The 27,975-nt window shown below is 51.8% G+C and overlaps 2 protein-coding genes across 7 annotated transcripts; both read right to left on the bottom strand.

Annotated features, from left to right (window-relative positions):
* Positions 1 to 1,252: 1,252 nt before the first annotated feature.
* Positions 1,253 to 14,158, bottom strand: PNPLA1 (patatin like phospholipase domain containing 1). The gene is made up of 9 exons (XM_071450054.1): positions 13,467 to 14,158; positions 10,469 to 10,701; positions 9,389 to 9,454; positions 7,212 to 7,424; positions 6,730 to 6,790; positions 6,510 to 6,650; positions 6,161 to 6,254; positions 5,715 to 5,825; positions 1,253 to 5,192 (listed from the first exon to the last, which is right to left on the bottom strand). Exons 1-9 carry the CDS (start codon positions 13,666 to 13,668, stop codon positions 5,189 to 5,191), a joined length of 1,125 nt encoding a protein of 374 aa, XP_071306155.1. The 5' UTR covers positions 13,669 to 14,158; the 3' UTR covers positions 1,253 to 5,188.
* Positions 14,159 to 18,195: 4,037 nt separating this feature from the next.
* On the bottom strand, positions 18,196 to 27,973 carry LOC139601321 (apoptosis facilitator Bcl-2-like protein 14). Of its 6 annotated transcripts, XM_071450264.1 has the most exons (9): positions 27,848 to 27,973; positions 27,254 to 27,314; positions 24,536 to 24,949; positions 23,377 to 23,628; positions 21,641 to 22,368; positions 20,754 to 20,882; positions 20,232 to 20,293; positions 19,152 to 19,409; positions 18,196 to 18,643 (listed from the first exon to the last, which is right to left on the bottom strand). In XM_071450264.1, the coding sequence occupies exons 4-9, from the start codon at positions 23,388 to 23,390 to the stop codon at positions 18,596 to 18,598; spliced, it is 1,239 nt and encodes a 412-aa protein (XP_071306365.1). In that variant the 5' UTR covers positions 23,391 to 23,628; positions 24,536 to 24,949; positions 27,254 to 27,314; positions 27,848 to 27,973; the 3' UTR covers positions 18,196 to 18,595. The 6 variants fall into 6 exon arrangements, with proteins under 6 accessions (XP_071306365.1, XP_071306370.1, XP_071306367.1 ...); XM_071450269.1 differs by lacking the exon at positions 27,254 to 27,314 and having other exon boundaries at positions 21,641 to 22,365; positions 23,417 to 23,628; XM_071450266.1 differs by lacking the exon at positions 27,254 to 27,314 and having other exon boundaries at positions 23,417 to 23,628.
* Positions 27,974 to 27,975: the final 2 nt, after the last annotated feature.

Here is a 27,975-nt window from a genome sequence, read left to right on the forward strand (position 1 = left end):
ACGACTGAGTAAGTGACTGCAAGTGGGGACAGTAGCTTGGGGGCTTCCCTTACATCCTTGGTTTGCTGACACAAGGAAAGAGATGCTGCCCCAGAGTGACTGGGGCAGAGAAATGCCTGCATTCCTGGCACTGCCAGGATTCCTTGGGTCCTGGTGGCTCCGGAAGCTGCCTCTGGAGCCACACTCCCTTTTTCTCTGCCACACTGGGCATGACAGAGCTTTCTCCCAGGGAACACAGGTCCCAGGTCCTCTAGACACAATGCAGGCTCAGGTGCCCTGTGTGGTGTTTGATAAGCCCCTGATGCACAGAGCAGCAGAGTTTGGTGATCCCTGAGCCCTGGGGTCATCGGGGTCCCTGATTTCCTCTCAGCCCAGGCCATGCCTCCCACAGCTGCAGACCTGGCAGGTGAGTAACAAGCAGTGAGAGCTGGAATCTCTTCCCACCAGGGGATTTCCAGGTGAATTACTTTGAGGGCTTCACACTTTCCTTGGCCCGGGAGGAAACCCTGCACCTGAAAGCACGACTGAGGGGTCTTCACTCCAGAGCCAGAGATCATGAGGAGGACACCAGAAAGAATCCAGGGATCAACAAGGCAGCGGATGAAGAGAAATAGAAAGCCCCACACCACCTTCCCCACCCCAGGAAGGTAAAGAACCAGCACTTCCTTTACCCCATCACTTTTCACGTGACACTTGCCCAGGGCTGTCAGTGCCCAAAGAGGCTCTGGGGCAGGTGACAACACCAGGAATGGGAGAAAGCTCCCTCTCTGGTCAGGGGTTGCAAGTGAGGCCTCACACTGAGCCCTCACCCTCGATTTGGGTCAGCATTGAGGACTTCCCTGCTGGCTGGCTCAGAAGGGCTCTGTGGAGAAGGAGCTCTTTCCATGCAGAAGGCCATGTATTCACTACCCAGTGAGGTAAGAACAGGTTCTGCCCACACCTCCCTTCATTAGGGGTGTCTCAAGGGTTCCAGCTGCCATTCCTGTGCCAGACAAATCCAAACTTCTCCTTAGGAACTCGGGATGCAGCCAAAGAAATACTTAATGCAAGGAAAGCATATTAGAGCTGCAGGTAAACCTCTTCCTATATCATCTTCGAGCAACACAAAGAAAGTTTAAATACAAAACTTATAATTTTCTGCAATCATATTCCAAATAATGCCTGCTCCCTTTTTTTTGCTTGGAAAATCAGTGACTCCTCAGCATTTCAGTTTGCACTTTGTTGTTACTGAAAAATACAAAGAAGCATCTGATAAAATGCAATCTTTCTTTCAATTTTACTCTTTATTTTCTCTTTCCTTATGAATCTTTCAACATTTCAGAATTGATCAGATTAAGTAAAATTACACAGCTTTTTCAACATGACAATTATTTTAAATGGAGACACATGAATTAAATGAAAAGTGATGAAAGACACTGTGCTATATCTAGAAGGTCTAGAAGAAATGAGAAATATAAAGGGGAAAGACTGGGACCATTACCATTCCAGATCTAAAAACAAAAGTTTGGAAAACATTACATGGAAGCAAGAAAGATACATCCACTGAAAACAAACCAACTCTCAACCCACTGAGAAATGCAGGACACAGTGTTAGGCTGTAGGAGATTCTTCCCTGATGGCTTTTTTAAAGGCTCCATCAGTCTGAGCTATGAGCAGCTTGTGGAAGCAACAAGGTGGGAATGAGGTTTCTTTGGAAGCTGGGCAGCTCTGGGCTATCAGGAATCTCTGCCTCTCTTTGCAGCTGGGCTGCAACATTTTTGACCACCCTCAGGAGAAAAATTCCTCCTGTGGGAGGAGTCAAGATTCATTTGTTAGGCCAGAGAGCAAGCAAGGGGTGAGTCCAGGCTCTCCATGTCCAGAGCAGAAGCACATCAGATTTTCCAGTTCTGGGAAGGAAAAGCCCTACTGATCAAGGCCGGGAAAAGGCTCTTGCACTCTTTCCCTGTGCAATGCCAGAACATCAGTGATGCTACCACAGCAGCAGGGGGATAAACTTGGGAACAACTTGTACTTGATTTCCTGGACAAGTGTCTGCAGCCTGCAATCCCACGAGGCTCAGGCTGCACTAGCAGCTTATCCACAAGCACCTGCAGGTTATCTGTGTGCCCAGCAGGACAATTGCACAAGGAATTGCACCCTCCTTGCTGCCCAGACTGGAAACAGAGGCTGGCCTAAAGCACCTGCAGCCCACAGCCAGAGCCACAGGCAGGACTGGCCACGGGCTTGGCTTTGCTGGGCTCAGTTTCACACATCAGACTCAAGGACTCTTCCCTCTAGACCTGCAGTGGGATCCAGCTCCAGAGGGAGCTCTGCTGTCTTGCCTTGTCTCCAGACTCATCCCATCCACCTCAGGCTTCACATTTCTGATGAGGTTGAAGCAGAATGAGACAAGCAACACGACAGGGCTACAGGGGTAATATTTTGAAGATACCAAAACCGGCTGCCCTGTAGACAACAGGAGGAAGAGAAGCAGCTCTGAGCAGGCACTTGAATCCACTTTGTCCCACAGGAACTGCCAGAGGTGTCTGTCAGACTCACCAAGGTGGTTTTCTTCCCCTTAGGGCCAGGTTGAAGAGCATTTCTGAGCCCGCTGCTGCCTTTGGCCCCAGTTTCTGCTTTCAAGAGGCAATGAGCAACTTGGAACCCAGCCTGAAGGCTGAGCCTGACCTGCCCTGAGGAGCACATGGACTGTGCCAGCAATGTCTCAGCAGCACAGGCAGGGCCACAGTTCCCACATGATTCCCATGATCCAGCCCTAGAGAAGGCATTCCAGGCTGCTTCTACCCCCACTGGGTGCAGCTGGGCTTCCCACTTTGCTTCCTTGGGGTGAAAGAAGCTCCTGCACAAGATGATTCCAGTCAATGCCAAACTTTGCCTCTGGCCACTGCCTCTGGCAAAGCCTCCATTGCCATTAGCTCCAAGCTCATGTCTCCAAGAGGAGACAACTCCAGCTCTGCTTGCTTGAAAAGATGAGGGATTAATAAAGCAAAACCCAGCTGACTGGAATATGGAACTGTTAAAGACTTATTTCTTCCTCATTCCTGCAGGTTTGGAGAAGGAGGATTCTTTGCTGAAACCATTTTAGCTTAGGGATTCCTTGCAGATTGATTTTTCCTAAAGTTCTCAAAGTTTTACAATTGTTTATGATCAAGCACCACATGGTGTAGGTGAGATACACTGGGCAGTTCAAACTGTGCTTCTGTTGGTGGCTGAGGTTTGCAGATGCTTCAAATGGATTTGGAGGTCCATTTCCTAGATGGGAATTTTCTTTGGGGGATTTAAATGCCCATTTCAGTAGGGTAACTGCCTCAGGCTGACTGAAATGGTAATATCCTGCCTGGAGGTGGGGATGGGGCTTGCAGCAGCCTGGAGAAGGAGCTGTTGGATAAGTGGGAGGGAGCAGAGGTGCAAAAGCAGATGATGGGCTGATTGTCCCTGCCTGGGGAGGCCTGAGTGTCTCTGAGCCTTCCACTTTGTCCTGTGCCAGGAACAGCTGCATTTGAGCAGCCTGCCTTAGGCTGCAGTGCTTGAGAGCAGGAGCATCCAGGACGGATGGAAGACAGGAGCACACAGGATCCAATGCAAACAGGATCCATCAAAATGGGCCAGAAAATTACAGGGGGACTGGAGCACCTCCCCTATGGAGACAGGCTGAGACAGCTGGGGCTGTTCAGCCAGGAGAAGAGAAGGTTGGAGACCTCACAGCCCCTTCCAGGAGCTGAAGGGGCAACAGAGAAGCTGGAGAAGGACCCCTCATCAGGAACTGCAGGGACAGGACAAGGGTCAGTGGCTGCCCACTGCCAGGGGGCAGGGATGGATGGGATATTGGGAAGGAATTCTTCCCTGGCAGGGTGGGCAGGCCCTGGCACAGGGTGCCCAGAGCAGCTATGGCAGACTCTGGATCCCTGGCAGTGTCCAAGGCCAGGCTTGTGGGGGCTTGGAGCAGCCTGGGACAGTGAAGGTATCCCTGCCATGGCAGGGGGCAGATCTATGTGATCTTTAAGGTCCCTTTTAACCCAAACCATTTCATGATTTATGAAATAAGCATCTAGGTTTCTTTTAGGAAACCCATTCCAGGGAAGGTATTCCTAAGTCACTGATTTCAACCAAAGATGGCAGAAGACAGAATATTGCTCTTTCACACAGTTCTCCTAGTTAACTTTGAGTCTGATTACATCAAAGCTGCCTTCAGCTACTCCCCCCATTCATTTCTGCAGCCTCCCCAGCCCTTTGGATGAAACTTTCCTCTGTTCCATCAGGCTATTTACTCTAATAAACAGCTGCTGCTGTTGGGATCCATTTGTTGCCTGTTGGGAACCAACAAACAGGGGAGACACAATTGGGCCAAAGCCGATCCACAGCTTCAGATATGCAGCACAGTTTTCAGATAATTAAGAGTGCTGCTAATTAATTCTGTGTGCAGACCAGTGGCACAGGGTGTGATTGCCTGGGCCATGCTCTGTGGTGGCTGTGGCTTACAGACAATTGCATGAGAAGAACTCACATATTTGTGAAATGTCAGGAGATGCAGCCTGCAGCACTCGGAAGTATGGGGAAGTTAATCTTTAGATTTCTCCATCCTTCTGCACAGCTGCAAGTTCCAGGGGAATCCAAATGCACTCCCACCTCCACAGGCAAGAGAAGCAGGGCTATGGGGAGGTGTGAAGCTCAAGAATTGATAATTGGTAAACAAAAAACGTAAGGGAACTGTAGAAAAATTAGTTCCTGCCCAGGATGATGCTCCCTAAGGCTTTTTTCTCTCTCTCTCTGAGGAATCTCTCCTGAAGTTTTTGAGTGGGAGGAAAACACTTAAAACATGGCATTTCCAGGCAACTGCCCGCCCTGTAATCTGCATTAAACAGGGAAGGGATGCTGCTGGTGGGGAGGAGATGGAGTGGGCAGGGAAAGGACTGGGCTGTGAGGTCTGCAGGTGAAGCTGCCCCTGGCCCCTTGCAGCCTGGGCTGGGTCCCAGGAGCAGCACCGGAGCTTTTCCTCGGCCATCATGGCAAAGCAGGTGAGGCCAGAGCAGGGGCACTGCAGTGGCAGCACTGCAGACAGAGCCAGACGGGTTCTGAAGAAGAAACACTCCCCAAAAATTCCCTCAAGACCCAGCAGCCGTGCTGGTGTTGCCCACCACGCTCCAAGGCAGCGCTTCAGACCTCCAGGGCACCGCTGGGACAATCCTTGTTACCTGTGGGAACAAGGTGAGAGCTGAGGCAGGGTCGAGGTACTGACAGGTACCAAGCAGCCCCAGGAATGTTTGACTCCAAAGGATTTTCTCACAGCTGAGGAGTTTGCAGCTGCCTCAGGGCAAAATCATTCTGAGGCTCTTGGGCAGCTGCACAGGAGGGAATTTGCAAGTGGATTTTTGGGGGATATGCCTTAAATCCCTGAGAACTTAGTGCCAGAACATCTCTCAAGATCTTGGTGAATGTGCCTGGTGTCCTGCCAGGACAGAGCCCAGCAGATAAATATCTGGAACACAAATGTATTGCAGCAGGGAGGTGGCACTAAGCTGGTTTGTAGCTTCTTTGAAATATCAAAATAATATCACAGGGATAAAAAAATAGCTACTTTTAATGTGGGCTACTCCAGATTTGGAATTTTTAGCCACACTCACCATCAGTGACCCAATGGGTGAGATTCCCAAAGTCTCCCTGCTCTGCACCCTTCTCTCTTTTTGCTGAGGGTCTGCAGACCCCCAGCCCCTCACCTCCTGTCCACAGCTGTCTTAGGCAAACCAGGCACCAAGGTTTGGAGGAGCTTGTGGAGCCGTTGTACCAGGGACCTGACACCTTCCAGCAGCCCCCACACCTTCTTCACCCTGCAAAAGCAAAGTACAGGGGCTGAGTTTAACAATGGCCGAAGGCAGCAAAAGGGGAGGGTGTTCATGGTAAATGCACACTGTAGTAATCACACATTCATGGTAAATGCACACTGTAATAATCACACATTCATGGTAAATGCACACTATAATAATCTTTTCCATTAGCAAGAGATGCTGTGGCATTCCTGCCAGCCCCACCCGCTCTCCCTTGGGTCTTGCCTTCAGGAAACACCAAATCCCTCCATGTGTCCCTTCAGCTGCCCCAGCACTGCTAAAGGCACGGCCCCTGGTTTGTGTGCCATTCCCTGATGCCTCTGTTGGGATGTTCTTACCCCTTCCTGAACAAGGCTGGGAGCCTGTATGGCTGCAGCAGGACCCTCGCCAGTGGGTCCTGCAGTCCATTCACCTGCTCCTTCTTCCACAAGCCTGCACCCAGGAGGGACAGCACAGAAGGAAATAAAGACCAGTAATTACAAACAATTTAATAAATGCAATAACTCCTCTTGCCCAGCCCAGGTAGGTACTGAAGCCCAGGCCAAACTCCAGCTGGAGTCACTCTTACAAAGTGTCTTTGAAATAGAAATATTTAATAAATAACTCAGTAATGTCTTAAATATAACCCTGCTGCTCTTGAAGGCTGCAGCAGCCCTAAAGCCAAGCTGAGCACCCCAAATTCTCTACCTGGCAGGAAGTAAGGGGTCAGGCACTGAGGGACCCTTTTGTACAGGCCAGGGTGTGTCCCATTGGATTTGCCAGAGTCATTCTTCCCACAGGTGCTGCCGAAGCGGAAATTGCCATCGAAGTAGTTAAAGCCAAAGGCATCTGGGAGACACAGAGAGAAGGGGTTGATGTTTGTCTGTGTCACACCAAGGTGCCCCTCGGGTCCTGGGGTGCCACTTACTGTTCCTGTACAGGAAAAGGGCCGTGTCCTGGTACCCCTGGGAGAAAATGTCATTCAAGACCTGCAAGGAAAAACACTTGAGGTCATTAGAGAGCCCTGATCCCAGTACTATAGGATCTATCCAAAGCCGTTTGACTGTGGAGGGTTGGGATGGCCCATTTGGGAAGGCAGCAAGCACTGGTGGGTTTCCAACCACTACAGCACCAGTCAGAGAAACACAGAAAGAGTTGGGTTGGAAGGGACCTAGAGATCGCCTGGTTTTGTCTGGTCCTTTGCAGGTTGTGGACTCCATCCCAAGCTGGCCACCCATCATCAGTGTCCCTTCCCCAAAATGTACTGCAAAAACAGTGGGTGTTACCCTCTCCCTTTGAAATCCCATTAATTAACAGTGGAGAGTGAGCTGAACCTTAAATCTTGAGCAGGCAGGAGCAGCATTAATCTTTTCACCAGAACTAAGCTGGGAGAAGTCCTGGTGGTCTCACCATGGTGCTGGGCGGAAAGAGAGCATAGCTGATCCTGCACAGGTTCTCTATGGAGATCTGGATGCTGCCGTTGAAGATCTGGAAGCAGAAGAAGATGGCGGGGCAGTCGCGGGGGCAGATGTCCAGCTCGCCGGTGAACGGGGACACGGTGATCACGGGCTCCTCCAGGCTGGACACGGGCTGCAGGCCCGTGAAGCCTCCGTCCACGTAGCGCTGGGGACGAGCAGAGGGATGCACAGACATCTTTTATGAAAAACCCTTTTTGCTAGGATTTTCCTCCTGAGAAGCTGAGAGGCCTCAGAAATGAAATGTAAGCAATGGTTATCTGCTGCTGTGGAATGCAACAGGTGCATCTGTGATTGGTCTCATGGGGTTGTTTTTAATTAATGGCCAATCACAGTCCAGCTGTCTCAGAGTCTCTGGTCAGTCATAAGATTTTATTATCATTCCATTCTTTTTCCTTGCTAGCCTTCTGATGAAATCTTTTCTTCTATTCTTTTGGTATAGTTTTTACACCAAAACTATATATATAATATAATATAATATAATATAATATAATATAATATAATATAATATAATATAATATAATATAACATAACATAATATAATGTAATATAATATAGTATAATATAATATAATATAAGATAAGATAAGATAAGATAAGATAGGATAATTTATATACATATTATATATTATATATTATATAATATATAATATATATTTTATATTATTATATATTGTATTTTTATATTTTTATATATGTATATATACACATCCTTTTCTTTTAATATAATATATATCATAAAATAATAAATCAGCCTTCTGAAACATGGAGTCAAGATTCTCATCTCATCCTGCAAACACCACCACAGAGGGAGGGTTTGCTCTGGGGGCCTTTGCAGTGTCCCTGAGTTGGGAGCCAGCAGCTGCACAGGTGACACTCTTGTCGTGAGCCCATCCCAGCTTGTCCTCCCTTCCCACTTCCAACAGCGTCTTGTCCCACCTGTGCTCTTTATCCCTTTGCCAGCTCCTTCCCCTGCCCTGCCTGTGGCACCCAGCCAGCTCCTCGACCAGGTCTGTAATTCACAGCAGTTATTAAAATGGAAATATAATTATTTTCATTCACAAAGATTTGTACAACAATTTTTGGCAGTCAAGAGCCAATTCAGATATCACTGAATGCACAGTGTTGTATAACTTTCAAGTCCTGAGCTTGAGCAGCAGGACCCCCACGTTTAATAATAGCCTACAGATTCATGAGGGATTACATACTGGGCAAGGAAAATGTCAATTGCTCTATTCCAAAAGGAATCTGGATTTACCACCTCCCTTAGTGGGATTGGAAGTCACAGCTGATGGAATTAAATGTTGCTGAAATAACTGTGCAGAGAGGCCTCAGAGAGCAATCACAGACCTGGGGATGGGTTGGGTTGGAAGGGACCTCAAAGCTCATTTCATTCCACCCCCTGCCAGGGACACCTTCCACCACCCCAGGTTGCTCCAAGCCACGTCCAACCTGGCCTTGGACATTTCCAGGCACCTTAGAGACCCCAAAGGGGCTGCAAGAGAGTTGGAGTGACAGGACAAGAGGCAATGGCTTCTCACTGCCATGAGGGTTAGATGGAATATTGTGAAGAAATCTTTTCCTGTGAGGATGGTGAGGCCCTGCACAGGTTGCCCAGAAAACACTGGAAAACACTGCCACTGGAAAACACTGCCGAGCTCCTCCTTCCCCTCCCTCAGACAGGCAGAGCATGGAAATGCTCAGGGCTGGGGGAGGATCCTCTGGACTCTGGATGTCTCAGCTGTGCAAGTCAGCACCTGAGCCGAGGGATGAACCTGCCCTGCAGCCAAGCCCTGCCCAGGATAACTGGATTGTGTCTCAAAGTCCCCACTGTGGGTGTCCTCTTATCTCACTCAGAGATCTGCAAGGTCATCCACAGTCTGTCCATGGGCAAAGCAGGAGAGGGCTCTCCAGATGGCAATTCCACCCAGCTGTCATCTTAGGAGGTGGTGAAGAATAAGCTGATGGGCTTCATGATCCTCCATCAACTAAAGGAAATGCCTGGACACACCTATCCCTCCCTGTCTGTACATTCCTCCTTTACAGAGGAATGTAAACCTCAAATCAAGAACACCCTGCTGGGAGTGTGTGTTTCAGTGGAAATATCACTCACCACTCCTCGGTAGGATGGAGGGATGAATCCACAGTAAATTGGAAGAAAGCAGCTGCAGAGGAGAGCCTGGGGAGGAGAGGGATTGCAGAAGTCAATGTTCCTGTGAGTGTTCTGCACAAAAGCTGTTGACATGGGGCCTGAAAATTCAGCCTTGACAAAGTCTGGAACCAGGCTGTTGGTGCCACCTGGACTTTGCTGGGGACTGTGGCAAGAAAGGCTTCAAGAAAGGGAAAACATCTGATTTCACTGAAGTGGAAACACTTCTCTAGACCAGGGCACAACACTGCATTTTTTTAATTTTATAGCTGCCAGAATTAATAGTTGTAAATCTACATGTCCGTGTCCAACACTGCCCTTTGATGGTGGCAAGCTGAAGCTTTGAGGCCAATTTCCATCTTTGCAGGTTTTTGGACAAAACCGAGACACCCTTACAAGGTATCCTCACCCTGCTGGGATTTGTCAGTGTTAAAGCCACTTCTGGGACATTTGGAATAATTTCCCACCCAATCTCATCAGCTGGGAATGAGCACCCCAGGCTCCTTGGGGCACCATGGGGTCAACTCCAACATCTCCATGGAGCTGCCATCCTCTACTGTCTCCCTGGGACAAGGGACCCAGGACCTCAGGGTCAGCTCTGTTAGGACTTTACCCTGGGATTCTCCCCCTCAGCAGATAATTTACTGGTTGATGAGCTGCTTGTTGTTCAGCAGCAGCTTTGTCCAGTTTTTTCCTCCCAGGAAGGTGCTGAGGCAACAAGAAAACCATTGCCAGATGGCTGAGGAGAGACCTGTAGGGAGAGCTGAGGGGTCACATCAGCACTGACAGGGCTCTTTGCAAAGTCACTATTAGAGCCCCAACATCAGCTCTATGAGGCTGGAAACAAACCTGCTGCTTTTTTTAGCATGATTTGTTCCATCTGATCCTGGAACTCAAACCTTCCTCCCCAGCCCCAGGCTCATGGAGCCCATTGTGGTGGGACCATGGCTATGGCAGAACCTCCCAACTCTCCCCATCTCAGGTAGAAAAAGTGCAGTTAAAGCCACCAGCACTTGGGACATGTCCATATTCAGGTCTGTGTACCTGAATGAGCTCCTCCTTGGAGCTGAACTCCGAGGCCATGACGTTCTGGCCGTCCACCACCCGTGTCAGTGAGATGTGCAGCCTCCCCGAGGCCAGCAGGTAGGAATCCTCTGGCAGCATCCGCTGCAGGACAGTCTTGAGATTGGCCAGCAAGCTGCACTTGGGAGAGAGGGGGCCCAGGATGGTTTTCCTGACTTCTGTTGCCAGTGCAAAGAAAAACTCCTTGATGTCATCTGAGAGAAGATGAGAAGGTCAATATGCCTGCTGCACTAACAGTTGTATTTTAACTCCTATTTTTAACACTCCTCACAAATAAAGCTTCTTGCAGCCCCTCTGTGTTACCCCAGGATGACACTGCTGCTACAGTGGGGGACGTTGAGGTAGGGCAGAAAGTGGGGCATGATCCCCATAATGTCCTCAAAGGACACCATGTCTTTGTGTGACCCCACTGGTGAAATCCCCACCTGCACCAGAGATGGGGCCTCAAGAAGTTCTTGGTCAGGATTAGGGAAAGGCTCCAGAGAGCCCCAGGAAGGGGGACACTGAGTTATCCATGACAACCTGACTTGCACAACACATTCCTGCTTTCCACCTCCCATTTTCCACGTGGGCAGCCCCAGTTTTACAGGGAACTGGGCCAGCTCCTGGGTGGGGATGAGGGGCACCTCTTCTGCTCAGGGCTTTCCTGCAAGCCAGGTGTCCTGGCTCCACATTGCTGGGATTCCTGGCTCTCCTGAGCTCAGGGGAGGTGTTAATAGCCATGGCATGTGTCTGCACATCCCAGGAGCTGGGTTAAAGGAGCAGAGCCTTGGAGCCCTGGCTGAGGACTCAGGAGACTCCAGGTTTTAAAGGTTTCACAGTGATGGGGAGGAGGAGGAGTGCAGCAAATCCTGCAGGCAGCCTGATACCATAGAGGGAATTTGGTGCCTTTGCTGGCATGGAGATCTGACCTGGGGGAACATCCCACCTGGAGGGTTAAACCCTTGCAGTGAAAGCTTATCCTGCACCAAAGCTGCAAAGAGCTGTCCTTGCACCCAGGGTGGGACCCTGCACCAGCACGAGGCCCTGGGCCTGGCCCAGCACCAAGGCTTTGCAGGGGCAGAGGTTTCTGTGCGGTCTCAGGGGATTGTGTGGATGGACAGACGGATTAGGTGCAGTGTCCTGAGGGCAACTGGAGCCACACAGGCGTTAAGAGGGGTTATGTGTGTTTGAGCAGATGCTGAGGCCACACCGGGCCACGATTAACACTGGGTGGGTTTGCACAGAGGGGATGCTGAAAGAGCCAGACCTCCAGGGAGGAGGGGCATGCCCAGGTCCCTGTCTGGCTGCTCTGTGTCCTGGAAATGGGGGAAAACATGGAAAAACTGCCCACAAGCTGCTGGGTAAGAGGTGAGAGCCGAGCGCAGCTTTGCAGAGCAAGTGAAGGATGAGCCTGGCAGCAACGTGACTGTCCCTGCCTGCACCAGCCTGGTGACAAGCATGTCCCCACGAGGGGACTGGTGGGGTCACAGAGGACAGGCTGGCTCTGAGAGCCCAGAGCTCCTCAGCCAGCCTGGGGCAGGGGACAGGGACCTGACTGCAGCCACCCTGTGGGACACCAAACACACCTTTCACCTCCTTCCCGACCCAGTCATCCTCGTTATGACCATGACAGAGCTTGTGCCACATTCATTTTCCTTGTTAGAAACCTGACCAGAGTTATCACTGTCCAAAGTGTCTTTTTCTTCCTCTGGGGAAGATATTTTGGGCACAAGATCATCTCAGCCCCTCTAAGTGGATGCTGCCTTCCACCTCCAGGGAAGCAGATGCCCAGTTCAGGACTGGTGCCCGCACCAAGAGCAGTTGCTGAATGTGTTTTTACTGCTGGACAACCCTAGCTCCATCCATTACAGCAGCAGGAGGAATCAGAAATTTTGGGGCCTTGCTTATTTGTGGAGGAGTTCATCCCCACGTGGGCAGAAATGTTCCTTTCTGCCTCATCTAAACATATTTGCCAATGTTTTTAATTATTTTTAGCTGCAGAAGAACAGTTCCTGCATCCACCAGAGGTTTCAAGAACTGTATGTTTCCTCCCAGCTTCCTCCATCATTATTTGGTCCCCAAAACCTTCTGCTCCTCCTAAATGTCCCCATTGCTTGAAGCAGAACTTGGATCAGGCTTTAGAGTCTTAAGTCTTGTGTACACTTGTTTACACATGGGCACTAATTGGAAATATGGGAGGATGTGATTATTAAAAGTGGATTAACTACTCTGAATTAATTCTACACATGGAGGATCTTGTTGCTGGAGGGCCCTGTTTCCACATGGTTGAAAGAGGGTCAGAGGAAAACCCCTTTAGCAGCAATAAGAGAAATTCCAGCCCTGGGCTGGAGCAGGCTGCTGTTTTTCCAGGAATATCCTGCTGGAGCAACAGGGAAAAGTGCACCTGGAGTTGGGAATCTCCCATTGTTCTGGCAAGGCTGAGTGGGATCAGCCAAAGTGGCATGCAGACAAGGCTGCCAGCTCTATAGATACCTGTGTGGCAGCCACTCGTGTCCCTTCATAGCTACACATCCCAAGAAACCTGATCCACGGGGAAAAGAGGGCATTCCATGGGTGAATCCAGCCCCTGGGGCTGCACTGACTGCCTTTGGGACACACCTCAGCACCCCTCGGACCTCAGAGCAGAAGGGCAGGGGATCTGCTCCTCCAGCAGGAGCGGGAAAAGGAGCCAGTGGAGAATGGGATATGGAATGCCAGGTACATCCAGATCTGCCCCTGTGATTCCTGCCCACTGAGCCGGGGAACACGCGGGCTGTCAGAACCAGCTTTTTCAGCTTACACCTCCCAAAACTGCACCGTGCTGCCTGCCAAGGTGGCAACACCTTGGCTTTCTGTAATGCCTGGTGAGCCAGGAGAGTTCCACCAGCCCCAGCACCCCCCAGCACCCCGAGGCACCTCCCCAGGGCTCATGGAGCAGGAGAGCTCCTGGAAGGACTCGAGGCCGGGCTGTTCTTACCGAGGCCCACGCCGCACACGACGGCAGCAGCGATGATCGACCCGGCCGAGGAGCCGTAGACCTTGCAGGCAGACTTGAGGAGCTCAGGAGCCAACTCCAGCAGGGACTGCACCACCCCAACCTGGTACAGGGCCAGGAAGCCACTGCCCGAAAAGGAGAGAGAGAAAGGGGTGCTGGAAGCCCGGAGATCCTCCACAGCCATCTCGGGATCACAGCAGCAGATCTGGCTCGAGGTCTCGGGGTTGTCCTTTTTCACCAGGTGAACCTCAGGCTGTCTTCTCCTCTGCTGCCTCCAGGCTCATCTCTAGCTGCAGAGGAGTCCAGAAGACGGATTTTCTGCCTCCTTTTATGACAGCTCCCCGAGGCGTTGAGATTCGCGAGCTATTTTAATTGCTGCCTGTGCTAAAAACAGAAATTTTCCCCTGATCAAAACAGCTCTTATAATCCTCAACCACAGCCAGCTCAGATGCTCAGGGCTGATTCAGGGCTCCCCTCTCATGCCACGGGTCTGCAGTGCCCCAGGAGTCCTCCCAGAGAGGGTCCTGGTGCGGTTGTGCCCGTCACACTTGGGAACATCCGTGCAAAAATTCCTCTTTGCTTTATCCTTTCTTCATCAAAGGGTGTTTTCCTAAATTGGATTCTCTATCAATCCCAGCTTAGGCACAGCTCAGTACTGACTGAGTAAAGGCTTGTATAAGACACTTAAAGCCAGAGGGTGTTACACAAGGGGTGGATACAGGGCGTTACGTTGGGTTAGGTTTGGAAATATTCCTTAAGTTTGCTCCCTGTTGGAAGGGTTTTGCCCTTGCCTGACCCTTGGATATTGTTTGCATCAGGAAAAAACCAAAGACCTGGATTTGCTTTTCTCTCCCCTCTCAATAAGGCCCTACAGCAGCACCACGTTGCCCAAACCTGTGGTTATTGAACCAGAATCAAGCTGCCTTTGAACTGTCTGCATTGCCTTGGGGATAGTTATAAAACCAGGGAGAAATGCCATAGATTTCTTGTCTTTTCTAATGATCCAATGCTGCTGCCAACATACAGAACAAAAATTGCCATTTTAACAGATGTATTTATTAAGTACTGGTAAATATTGTGTCGTTTCTGTTGTCCAAATCCACAGGGCTGCACACTGAGAGGAAACATTCCGTGGGTTAGAATTAGGGCTGTGTATACAACACAACATGTGGGTAAAGAACAAGGCTCTCCTTCCCTGTGTCCATGCACCAGCCTGGCCAAAACAGCACAGCATGGTCCCAGCATCCTGATACCACCTTTGCAGTGCTGTTTCATCCCAAATTTTCATACATTTTTCCCTGCCTTCCCCAGCCATGACCGCATCCCCAAGACAGGAATTGGAGCAGAGTCCCCCACACTGACATGCAAAATGTCCCTGGGTTGAAATGTCACCAGGAGCAGCAGGTGGACATGGCCTGGAACCCCCCAGGTAAATGTCACAGCATGGCCAGGGCTGGTCTCTGGTGCTCCCTGCATGTCAGGACACCCAGGAGGAGGTTGCCAGTTCCAGGATATATTTAATTATGAATGGAATTATCCTGGAGGTGAACAAATGCCTGAATCAGGGCTTCTAGATCCACAGCGTTACTGGAACCCTTAATTTCTTGTCTTTCCAGTGTCTGGGGTTTCTCATGATCCCCTTGCTGGGTGAGTCTCCCACACACCCCAGCCTCTGCACCAGCCTCCTGGAGATATCAAAGCTTTGATCTGTGTGATTCATGCCACTGGCTCCTCCAGCCCTTGGGAAAACAAATCCCTTCATTTAAAGGATTTTCTTCCAGCACTGGCAAGTTCATGAAGGACAAAACTATCACCTGTTGCTGTGACTGGTCCAGACATGCCAGGACACTGGAAGTGCAGAGGGTTTGTGTGCTGGAGTGAGTTGTTCCCATGTTCCCTGGGCATTGACTGCTCCTATTGTTTGCCTCAGGCCCCCGGGGGCTCCATCAGGCTCTGCATAAAGAGCTGTAGGATGCTCCTGCTTCACTCCTTGCACCTCCTCAGCCCTGTCCAGCCCTGACTGCCGAGGTGTGACCGTGTTCACAGGGGTCCCAGGATGAGGGAAGAGACGAGGATCTGACTCCCATGTTTCAGGAGGTTTGATTTATTATTTTATGATATATATTATATTAAAACTATAGTGAAAGAATAGAAGAAAGGATTTCTACAGAAGGCTGGCTAAGAATAGAAAAAGAAGGAATGATAACAAAGGCTTGTGGCTCGGACTCTCTGTCTGAGCTATCTGGGCTGTGATTGGCCATTAATTAGAAACAACTAACATGGGCTAATCAAAGATCTACCTGTTGCATTCCATAGCAGCAGATAATCATTGTTTACATTTTGTTCTTGAGGCCTCTCAGCTTCTCAGAAGGAAAAATCCTAAGAAAAGGATTTTCCATAAAAGATGTCTGCACAGCCAAGGTTTAGGAAAGGTATAAATGATCCCATGGGAGCTGTGGGAACAGACTCCCCTGTCCACACTCAGCTTTGTCCTGCACTCAGTCATGGGGGCTTCTCCAGCAGGGCCAAGGTGCCCAATCTCCCCTGCACCCTCCCCAGCTGCCAGCACCCCGGCCCAGGACAGCATCCAGGAGGCATCATCCTGCCTGGCTCAGTCCCATGCTCCCGTGAGATGAAACCTTGTCATCATCCTCTTAGTGACAGCAAATTTTGCATTAATTGGCTCATTAAGTGCCGGCTGATTGTCTAAGCTGCCCTCCCCGCCCAAGCGCTCCAAAGCAGGATTAGTGGGGACTGACGGCTTTGGGGACACAGGATCCCCCAGCAGCCTGGGATGCTCTGGGGAGAAAGCCCCCGGCTCCCATGAGCCCTGGGTGGGCTGGGGGCTGTGCAGGGCTGTGTTTTGCCCGGGCAGGATCATCTGCATGCCCAGATGGCCGTGGCTGTGAGCTGGGGATTTCGTGCGAGGCGATTGTCATCGCTGAGGGAAGCCACCACGGGGTGTTTAGGGCAGGATGAAGGTAATGCCAAGAGCTGGAAACGGCTCAAACCCCCAGGACTAATAACTTGCCCTTCTTTAAAACCTTCTTAATATCTTCAGTGGTCACAGGCAGCCAGGTCCCAATTTTATAAGCAGGAGATTAATCCACGGTGCTGGAATTGTTCATGGGAAGGGACCTGGGCTCCAAAAGCCACCAGCCCTGGGGTGCTGCACTAAGGTAGCTGTGGCTGCTCCCAACTTCTTCCCACCATGCCCAGCTGGAGCAGCATCCCTGCACACTGGGTTGGGTTTTTTGGGAGCCTCTTGTGCAAGGGGCTGGGCAGGTTTGCTCCTTGTTCCCCCAGCACAGCTGCCCCGCTGGGTGGGAAAAGGTCCAGTGAGCAGAGAAGGAGAGGGTTTGGTTCAGCTGTGGTATAGGGCACAGCACAGGAGAAGGGAATGGGAGTTTCCCTGTCTGATGTCTCACCTGGCAGGTGCATCCCACGTGCTGATGGAAGATGATAACCTCTGGGACAGAGACTATTTGACTTTCCACTGGGAAGTCCACGAGGAGACAGAGACCTTTTCTGCTCCATGCAAATCCCAACCCATCCCTGACCCAGCAGGGGGTCAGATGCAAAAGAGATTTGGATACAGGGGCATCCTGTGACCTTGTAACCAATCCCCAGCAGCAGCTCACCCGGGCCTGCTCCCAGCCCAGCAGAGCCCCACGGGTGTGGGCAGGGAACGGGAATGTCGGGGCTGTTGCAAACAGACGAGGGCGGTTTCAGTCTCTCCCACAGTAAAATCTCCTGGGTTGGTTCCCAGCCAAAAGGAATCACAGTGCTGATGCTGCACTCATTGCTGGCAGGAGCCAGGAGTGGGATTTAAGGTTTTCCACACTCTAATTACCCCAGGCTGAATTAGATGGAGCCCTGCAAGGTGTCCCCCTTCCCTCAGCAGCCGGTGACTCAATCCTGTGGCTGTCAAACAGCCCTGAAGGCTCTGGGGACATGGATTGGGGTGGGGAAGGGCTGCTTCCGTCCTGTGAGGGCTCTGCTTCCCCTTTTTCATTTACTCTGGGTTTTACAAGGACCAAGGAGGTCAGATCCTCCAGGAGAGGAGGTGCTGGGCAAAGCTGGGCTGTCACCAGAGGCCCATGGGGGATTGTCACCCCAAAGGTGGCAGTGACACACACCCACACGTTTGTTTGCCACCACCATCACCTTCAACCCACCAGAGCATCCCCCCTGCACATTGCAAACCCCAAAACTTCATCTCCTTCACCCCAGGCCAGCTCCACCCTTGCAGAGGAGATGCTCCACACCGAGCCCTGGCAACCCCCCAGCCCAGCCCAGAGCTGCCCTAATCCATGGCCCTGCTTAGGGGTTCTGGGCCAAGATTAGCTGGAAACATTCCCAGTGATTAGGGCTTAAATCGCTTTGGCATTTCACATCTTCTTAGAGTCATAGGTGAAACCCCAGCAGCTGTAAATCCCCTCAGCCCCTGAGGATGTTACAGCTCCTGCACCACTTGGGAATGAGCTTTACCCAGTTCTTGGTGTCAGATCAAGCTGCTCTGGGTAGTAAATCTCCTTCTGCTGGAAAGGGAAGGCCTATAAATTGTAAAAATGGCAGGACAACACTGTGTATCTGCTCTCAGAGTCCCTTGTGCCACTTGGAATTTGGCTGGAAAGGAGCAGCCCACAGCAGCTGGAGCAAAGCAAACATTATTCCATCTATAACACAACTCCCAGCAGACAAGCCTGGCTGGCATTTAGGCACCAATTTATTTGAGTTTTAGAATTTTTTTTCAAACTGAATCCTTGGCTGGTAGAAGAAACTACAAAAATTATGTTGTACATTCACAAAAACATTTAGAAAAGCAGGTAAATAAATACATATGCACAAACAGCAACAACCCCTGAGGTTCAACACAAGCACTTGGCAGGAGCTAAAATACAAATACAGGGTGAAATGTGGGCTCTGTTTGATTTACTGACTTTTCACCCCCAGCCGGGTGGGGTTCAAGCATTTCACAGTGCTGGTTCTCCTGAAAAGATTTTCAATCCACAGCTCAGAAGGTTACCCCACATCCAGGTCACCATCAGGGATTGTCCTCCCACCACAAATGTTCGTCCTTGGCTTCCCAGGCACCACAGTGCCCGCTGTCAGTCTGGGCTGTCACAGTGGTCTGTCCTGAGCTTTTCTCTCTTCTGCTGAGACAGAAGGAAACATTCTTAGGATCATGGAATACTTTGGGAGGGACTGTCACCGTTGAGACAGCCACAATACACAGAGTACCACCATACAATGCCAGAAGGCTTCAAGCATCAGCCCTCCTTGTTCTTTAGCCCAGCCTTTTACACCCTCATGTTCATGCATTGCACTGTGTGCCCTCTGTTCCCTCTATGGTTGCTCAGCACACCTGGGCACTCCATGGCTCAGTGCTGTCAGTGCTGCTCACCTGCTTCTCACAGCTGCACCCACTGGGGATGGGGCTGGGCCAGCCCCACTCCCAATGACCCCAAACTCTGCCTACAAGGGACCTTTAAAGCTCATCCATTCCCACCCTGCCGTGGGCAGGGGCACCTTCCACTACCCCAGGTTGCTCCAAGCCTTGTCCTGGAACACTTCCACAGATGGGCAGCCACAGCTTCCCGGGGCACTTGCCCAAACTTGCTGCTGGGAGCTCAGCCCCAGGCTCACCCTCCTCCTCCTCCTCACCTGCAGAATTTTGCCGTAGGGTGCAAAGGAATCGTCCAGGTAGCGCGTGCCGAAGCCCATGATCCTGTTCACTGCCTGGCTGCAGATCCCCGCCACCGTGGCCGTGAGATGGACCGTGTAGGCAAACTGGATCTCCTGGAGGTCCACGTTGGGCCTGCTGGCTGTCAGCTCCCTCTGCACGTAGGCATCAGCCAGGTTCTTGAAGGAGCTGTAGGACATGTCCCTGAAGAAGAGCTGCAGCCGTGCATCCTCCCTCACCTGGGTGGGAGACAGGCACGTGGTGAGGGAAGGGCTCTGTGTGCCACCCTCATGGGGACACCTTCAGCTGGCAGAGTGTGGGAATGCACAAAATCAGAGGGGTTTGGGAAAGCTGCAAAAGGCCTCAGAGACAGCAGAACTGGGATTGGAGCTAAGCAGCAGCCATGAGATTGGTCAGCAGAAAAATTATGTGAGAAGTAGAAAAGCAAGGACAAATAGAACAATGGTCTGTGTATTAACACTTGTCTAGAATAACTCCCTAAGCTACAGAGAAGTTATCTATTGAGATATTAGGAAGTTTGAAGCTTAATCATGGAGCTCTGTGCATTGTGTTTTAAGGCTCACAAGCAGGTATTATATTCAAAATAGGCAAGCATTGTTTTAACCAAAGGGATGTATGCTTATAGTGGTGGATAGAACTGCTGTCAACAAAGCTTTTGCTTTGTGGGATTGGTCAAAAAACTTATAAAGTGAATTGTAACATTGAGTTCTTGGTCTGCTGCCTGGGATGGGAGCTGGTGGCATCTTCCCATTGTCATAACCATGGAATGAGACTGATGCTGGAAAATAAAACAGCTCCAGGCAGTTCCTAACAGTCCCATCCCGTTTGTGATTTGTACACAGCCCCCAGCTGGCAATAGCAGAGGACAGGCAGCCAGGCACAATCACACCCAGGCAAGGAATTAAAAGTTGGCATTTTCTGATTTTTCTGAGTGTTTTCCTGCTCCAGGGAAATCAATGGTGTTGCTGTATTTATTTTACAGCAGTGCAGAGCTTGGCCCAGATCCCTCAACCCCATCCAGCTGCCCACAGCTCTCTCACCTCCCTGTCCAGCTCATCTCCTGCACTCCGGAGCAGAGCAACAATTCTCTTGATGGCTTCATCTGTAGAGACAGACACCAGCTTATCTCCAGCCCTTTCTCCAAGCCTCATCCAGATGTTCTGTTTAGTCCCCACGAAAAATTCCTTGAACGATGTTTATCCACGTCCATCCTTCCAAAACCCATTTCAGCCTATTGCCACATGCCTTGTTACCCTTGTTACCCTCAGTCAGCAAAAATACTCTCTTACCCCTGAATTTTGTCTTTTTTGTGGTCTAGTGGAAGGTGTCTCTGCCCATGGCAGGGGGGCTGGAATGGGGTGTTCTTTAAAGTCCTTTCCAACCCAAAACCCATTCTGGGATTCTGTGAATCTCCCTCTCCCCCAACCAAACCCTGATGCAGAAAACCTCCCACATCCAGCTCTTGGGGTCACAAAAGCCCCAGGACCAGGCCTGAGGCAGGGGTGGATGCCATGCAGGCTCTGCAGGGAACAAGCCTTGCCCACATTGTTTCCAACACTCACCAACCCCGTCGGTGCTGGGGGGCTCTGGGGGCTCCCCACACCCTCCTGCGGTGTCCCCCTGGCTCTCTCTGCCCTGCACGACCTCCTGGGGCACCTGGGTGTAGCATCCATCGGGCTGCTCTGCCTCTGCTGGGACACAAACACAGAGCCAGCAGTGAGGGTTGGTTCTGACGGGGCAAAGCCACCATGGGAGCGGGGCCCACCCCGGATCAGCGCATTCCAAAGGTGGAGGAAGCAGCTGTGACCTGCCCTGAATCCAGCAGAGCTCCTCAGGAATCCCCTGGGCAGGGTTTTGGCACAGGAAGGGCTGGGCTGGGGATGGTGTCCCGCGGGCTTTGCCTGCACCCAGCCCCAAGGCAAACCTCAAGCAGCTTCACGTTGGCCTTAGAGCGGCTTGGGATCTAAACTCAGGTCTCAGATGCAGGTTTTAACTAAACCACCGTGACCCCTTGTTGTCAGAGGAGGAAAGCTCATGCTTGCTTGATAACTGCCCACAGCTGACTTGGGGTGACTGTGCTCAAAGAAGCATGGGCAGAACAACCCTTCCTGAGGCAGCAGGTTGGGGTTGGAGCCTCCAAAACCCATCCCAGGCCCCAGAAAACCCTGGGAGGGGGTTAGAAACCAGCACTGAACACCATGGCAGGCCCCAGAGAAGCCCAGCAGGGTCCCCCTGGCAGCAGGCCTGGGTCAGGGCTGGGCTGGGTCAGGTTGGGCTGGGTCAGGTTGGGCTGGGGTCCCACTGGCAGCAGGGGTGGGTCAGGGCTGGTCTGGGTCAGGTTGGGCTGGGGTCCCACTGGCAGCAGGGGTGGGTGAGGGTTGGGTTGGGGTCCCACTGGCAGCAGGACTGGGTCAGGGCTGGGCTGGGTCAGGTTGGGCTGGGGTCCCACCTGGCTGGGCTGGGGCCAGCACGTGCCGCAGGGGAAGGCAGCTGGGCCGTTTGCTCCTGGGCCCAGATCCCGGCTCCTCCTCCCCGTGCTTCTTCAGGGAGAAAACCTTCTTGAGGCTGGGTTTCTTCTTCAGGGCTCTGCCCAGCGCTGGGGACGTGCTGGAGTCCACTTTGTGTTTTTTGGCTCCTTCTGGTTTGGAGCCCTGAGGAGCTTTGACATCTTTCTCCTTTGCTTTTTGCCCTGTGTTTTCCTTCTGGTCCTCAGGGCTCTTCTTCACAAAGAGGTTTAGGAAACCTTTCAGCCAGGCTGGTTTTGAGCCCGAGCGCTGTGGTTTGCCCTGGGAAGAGTTTTTTCTGCTTTTCCTCTTGGCTTTCAGCCCCTCTTTAGGCACCTCCTGGGGAGCTTTGCTGTCATCACCCAAAGTCTCCTCCAGGTCTGGTGCTTTGAGTCTCTCCTCCTGGTCCTTCCTGGGGCTGGGTTTGGCACATGAGTAGGTGTAGAAATCACTTTCTGACCGTTGTAGCCCGTCTGTTTTCCTCCCTCGCCCTCTGTCCTTCTCCTGAAGGGGTTTTTTGGCCACCAGTGAGTTTTCATGGCAGCTCAGTGAACGCTTGACATAAATCTCCAGCACTTTCTTGGCCTCTCTCCTATCCAGAGAGAGGATCTTGCCCAACGGCTGCCCCCCTACATCCCACTGGGACATCTCCTCAGCTGGAGCCCGAGTGCTGCTGTGGAGAAAAACAACATTTTCAGTCTGGATTTTGCCTTCCCCAGTTGGGTTGGGCCGGATGGGAACCTCCCCCATGCTGGCACGCAGGGTGCTGCGGGTGTCTGGGGTTGTTAACGCTCCTGGTTAATGATCAGTCAGTTTTATGGTCATTATCTGAGTGCTCCTGATGCAGATGGCCCACATGGGGTTTTATAAACACAGACTCATTGGTAAAGGAACCGAAACTGTGGAGAGGGGGGAGATGGGCTGGGCATGTCCTAGAGGAGGAGCCTGGTCATCACCCAGGGGGCTTTATCCAGCAAGGACATCACCCAGACACCTCCCGTTATCCCATGGCAACATGTTCCCACACGAACATGAAAACCACACCCCAGGAGCACCCAGTGAGCCACAGAACCCAGAATTTAGGGCATTTCCCCTTAAAGTATTGGCTGATAAAAATCATTCCAGCCCCTGGAGAGGCCAAGGGATGTGGGCTCCTGCAGGTGGCCTTGGTCACTTTGTGATGACACCGCACTTCTGTGAGCAGTGCAGGGCTGGGAAAGGAGCTCAGAGCACCAATCCCTGCCTTTCCCACCACCCTTTTTCTCTACATTTATAAGCAAAATTCAACCAAAGACACTGCTCTTGGAAAACCAGAGAGCCAGGATGGTGCCTTGCGCTGGTTTTACCTCTATAACCAATTTTACCCTTCAAAGAACCAGACCCAAACCAGGCCTCTCCACCCCTGAACAGCACACGGGGGACCAGCACCAAAATCTGGCACCCTTGGCTGTACAAAGCACCCTGGAGTTGGGAATCAGCCTCTGCTCAGACCCAAAGATCATCATCACAACACACAGCACACCCACCCACCCCACCTCACCCTGCTTTTGGGATCAGAAAATCAGCTCCCTTCATCCAAGCCAACACCAAAGTCCACCAAACCCTCAATAAAAAACCATCCCCACTAAATTTAATCACAGCAAAGCCACAACCCCCATCCTACTTTGATTGATTCCAGTACCTTGACCACAGCATTGGTTATTTGCTGGGTTGGTTTTTACCTTTCCATCATTATTTCTGCTCCTTTGGACACCGCTCAAGACGAGCTCCTGGGCCACGGGTGCTGAGGGATCCCAGGCTCTCCTGGGAGGTGCCTTTTTATACCCTGGTGGTGAGTTCAGTCCTATTTTTAGCAGCCATTCAGGTAGGAGAGCAGCCAAGGCTTCCCTGCTATCACCGCCCTCGTGGTGCAGATCAACGGGCGTGAGTTTCGCTGGAGGAGAAAGCAACTTCCTTATGACAAGTAGCAGCAAAACAACACAGGATCACCTGCCAGCTGGTGTAAGCACTGCCCTTTGAGACCAGCTATCTCAGGCAGCTGTTTGCCTTTGGGTTTGGTTTGGTTTGTTGTTTTGCACTGGGTGTGATGCCCGAAATGGGCTCCTCTGGGTTGTGTCTGTGAGGGGAACTCACAACTTTCTCAGACGAGCAGGGTTTCAGTGCAGGAAGCCAAGTGCCCTGCTCGCAGCTCCTGGGGGCCACAGATGCTCTGGGACACGGCAATGTCAGGCTCCTGCACATCCCTGAAACCCCCGCTGGGCTCCTTCAGACAGCCCATCCTTCCACCCTAAAACACGAAGCAGCCCTTGCCCCAAATCCTTCCCACTCAGCCTCACCCAGGGATAGAAAATCTCCCACCAGGCAGATCTGCCCGGCCCAACGCCCACAGACTGCGCCCAGAGCGAGCAAATCTGACCCCAAAGCTCCGTTTGGCCAGCCCAGTGCCCCCTGCCGTGGCTGTGGCATCCTCCGGCAGGTGCTTCCCACTGTTCCCCATCGCTGCTTTGCCATCTGATGGCAAAATTCCGCACTGCAGCTCGCAGGGATGGGGCGGCAGACACGCAGGCTTTGGAAATCCCCGTTTTGGAAAACCCCTGGGGAATGTTTCCGCCGGAGCAGCGCTGTTGTCAGCTGGAATTGATGTTCAGCCTTGTGTTTCCTGCATAAAAATTTTCTTTTCCTGATACAGAGTTCAGCTTGCACTCAGGACTGTTTTATTTCTCTTTCTATAAACTCTCTGAGCTGTAATTTCCTGTGGCTGGGAGAGATCCAGACCATGTCCCTTCATTTCTCCTGAGCCCACACGGCTGAATCAGAGTCTGGTATTGATCAGGAATTACCTGGCTCAGTTTCTCAGCACCCCCATCGACTGATAAATGGGTGAGGAGCTTCCAGGCTGCTTCCCAGTTCCTGCCCACATCCTTCCACAAGCAGGTGGATTCCAGGGATTGAGGAGGAGTTTCACAACCTATTTCATTGCATAAAACAAAAAGCCACATCCACTCTGGCCATGGGGGTCAGTTTGGCCGTCTCCAGTTTGGAGATCTTTTTCTGGAGATTCCCCAAGGCTGATTCCAAACACCATCCCTGCTCATGATTCCACTGGGAATCAGAATTGATGTAGGGCCTCTTCCAGACACAGCCAGAAGATAGGAGAGCCAAACTCCAGGAAAAATCTTCACCTGAAATGTGATTCAGGACCGAGACCTTTATCCAAGCTCAGATCACTCCTGGGATTTGGGACATGTTCAAACCTAATGGGAGAGAGGCACAAGAAAAAGATGCAGGGAGGCTGAGATAAACCAAAATCCCATTACCAGAGTGGGGGCAAGAGATCTGCACCCAAACTTTTCATCCACTTTTCTTATCAGTGCTGGGAGAGAAGGAGGAAGCTGGCAGGAAATTGTGCTGTGAGGGGGGAGCACCAGTGCTGGGCTTGGCATCTGACACTGGGGGAAAAGCAGAACTAAAGCCATGGGAACACAGCAGGGGAGAAGCGGCTTCTGTGCCGGAAATTGCTTCAGAAGACAGAAAAAAACCAAGGGAGCAGAATAGGAATTCCCCACATGGAGCTGCAAGGTGCAGAGGGCAACAACAGGTTCAGAAGGCAGAGCTCAAAGCACCTGAATTCCTTGGGAAGACACAGGCTGAGATTGGACATCAGGAAATCTCCCCTGTGCAGGAGGCTGGGCAGCCTCAAATGGGTGTCTGGAGGGGCTGGGAATCACCTCCCTTGGGGTCTTCTGGGCTTGGCCAGCCAAAGCCACAGCCAGCCTAACCTGGTGTAGGAGGCCACTGTGTTTTATGGTGATCACAAAGATCCCTTTGAGCCAACAGCCAAACATGAGCCACCAACCAGGCACCAGCCATAAACCAGGCATGAACCTTCAACCAGGCATGAACCATCAACCAGGCATGAACCATCAACCAGGCATGAACCATCAACCAGGCAGGAACCTTCAACCAGGCATGAACCATCAACCAGGCAGGAACCTTCAACCAGGCATGAACCATCAACCAGGCAGGAACCATCAACCAGGCATGAACCATCAACCAGGCAGGAACCTTCAACCAGGCATGAACCATCAACCAGGCATGAACCATCAACCAGGTACGAACCATCAACCAGGCATGAGCCATCAACCAGGCATGAACCATCAACCAGGCATGAACCATCAACCAGGCACAAACCATCAACCAGGCACCAGCCATCAACCAGGCATGAACCATCAACCAGGCATGAACCATCAACCAGGTACGAACCATCAACCAGGCACCAGCCATAAACCAGGCATGAACCTTCAACCAGGCATGAACCATCAACCAGGCATGAACCTTCAACCTGGCATGAACCTTCAACCTGGCATGAACCATCAACCAGGCATGAACCATTAACCAGGCATGAACCATTAACCAGGCACCAGCCACCAACCAGGCATGAACCATCAACCAGGCATGAACCATTAACCAGGCACCAGCCACCAACCAGGCATGAACCATCAACCAGGCATGAACCATCAACCAGGCACGAACCATCAGCCTGGCACCAGCCATCAACCAGGCACCTGGGCACAGCAGCTGCAGATCTGATCCATGGTGGTGGTGTGGAGAGAAGAATCTGAACCATGGTGGGGGTGTTGAAGGGAACACCTGGACCATGGCGGGGTGTTGAAGGGAACACCTGGACCATGGTGGGGTGTTGAAGGGAACACCTGGACCACGGCAGGGTGTTGAAGGGAACACCTGGACCATGGTGGGTGTTGAAGGGAACACCTGGACCATGGTGGGGTGTTGAGGGCAGCCACTGCTCCCTGCCCCAGCCAACACGTGGCCTCAGTGGAACCTCTCAGTCCAGTTCTGCGGTTCCTGTGATCCAAGAGGGTGATGGGCACCAGCCCCCAAAGCAAATCCTCTTTTCCTCCAGCCCTGGGCGTGGTTTTAGCTGCTTCCCCCAGCAGATGAGCAATGTGCAATGCCCTGTCCCAAACACCAGCAGATGTGGGGCTGCTGAAGGGTGGCTGATGTTCTCCATGGACTGAAGCCCCTGGAAACCTCTGGGAAAGCCCACATGAGGCACCTGTCTGTGTTTCACAGCCCCTGAACCCCAAAAGTTACCAACAACCGTGTGCTGTCCCTCCCCACACCCCCACACCAAACTCCCTGGCACAAGCAGTGGTTATTTCGTTGTTTACTGACAGGGATGGGTTCCTGTTCCAGGAAAGCTGCAGGTTTACAGCCCTCCTGCCTCTGTTTGGCACAGGGGAAAACAGGTATTGCTCCAGGAGGTGCATGAAAGCTTCCTAGGAGCATGGACAAAGCTCATCCTTCCAACCCATCCCTGCAAAGGTGACCTTGGATTGTCACCCCCCAAAACCCCTCTGGAGCTGCTCAGGGAGGCACAAGGGGGGGTTGAGGGCTTTTGGCAGCTTCCCAGCGAGGAAAGGAAATCCCCAGCCAAGCCCAGAGTGATCTTTGGTCATCATGGGAAAAGCAGGTGAAGAGAGGTCACCCACACTCCCTGTGGGCACAGCACAAGAGCCAGGGCCACCAACCGTCACCTGCCCCAACAAACCAAACACAGGTGGACAAAGGGATCCTCAGGAACCATCAGGGCTGGTTCTGTTGCAAGAAAGTGGAGTGGAAAGAGGAGATCAGGAGAGAGGCACCCATGGGTGCCTGTCCCACGAGTGGCACAGGGCCTGGATGTTACAGCTCCCAAGGAAGGAGATCTGCTCTCCCACCAAAGCCGAAGGATTTCACCCTGAAAAAGGTTTGGTTTGACTCTTCCCTGGGACAAAAAGCATCCTTTGGGGAGGGAAGGACGAGGTTTGGGTGCTTCACTGCCCCTTCCTGCTGTGGAGCATCCCCAGGCTGCAGCTGGCTGGGTGCTGGGAACCTTCAGCCCCTCTCTCAGCAGGGACTGTGGCCTCCCTTCCCAGCCAGGATCTCCCCCAGGCTGTGACCTCACACTCATTTCCCCACTAGAGCTCCTCATTTCCTCCTCCTCCACCACTCAAATTCTCAAGCCCCTCTGTTCTGCCACTGAGCTGGTGGATTTTTTCTGGAAGTGAAATATTTTCAGAGAAGCTGAAGCTTTGCCATCCACCACCACCCATCCCACCACTGTCTCTTACTGGCTACTGCCCACCTACCATCTCCAGGATGCAGGTGTGAAGTAGTTCTGCAGGACCAAGACCAGTTACAGCCAAAGGAACTGTAGTTTCAGGTGGCAGAAACCAGTTTTGGAGGAAACCTCATGGTGTTTGTGCTGGGGTCACCC

Source organism: Agelaius tricolor, unplaced genomic scaffold (genome assembly GCF_023055355.1).
Source record: "Agelaius tricolor isolate 1412-34295 unplaced genomic scaffold, bAgeTri1.0.p SCAF_30, whole genome shotgun sequence".
NCBI lineage: Eukaryota > Metazoa > Chordata > Aves > Passeriformes > Icteridae > Agelaius > Agelaius tricolor.

Bases quoted from the DNA above. Each gene is read 5' to 3' on its own strand.
- PNPLA1 (XM_071450054.1), bottom strand. From the start codon at position 13,668: ATGGCTGTGGAGGATCTCCGGGCTTCCAGCACCCCTTTCTCTCTCTCC. The intron at 7,425-9,388 runs GTGAGTGATATT...GCTCGTCCCCAG, and splicing joins CTCCATCCTACCGAGGAGTG to CGCTACGTGGACGGAGGCTT. The intron at 6,791-7,211 runs GTGAGACCACCA...TTTTCCTTGCAG, and splicing joins TCTTTCCGCCCAGCACCATG to GTCTTGAATGACATTTTCTC.
- LOC139601321 (XM_071450265.1), bottom strand. The intron at 20,294-20,753 runs GTGAGTGTTGGA...CTGTCTCTACAG, and splicing joins CCCCAGCACCGACGGGGTTG to ATGAAGCCATCAAGAGAATT. The intron at 18,644-19,151 runs GTGAGGAGGAGG...CTTCTGTCTCAG, and splicing joins CCTACGGCAAAATTCTGCAG to CAGAAGAGAGAAAAGCTCAG.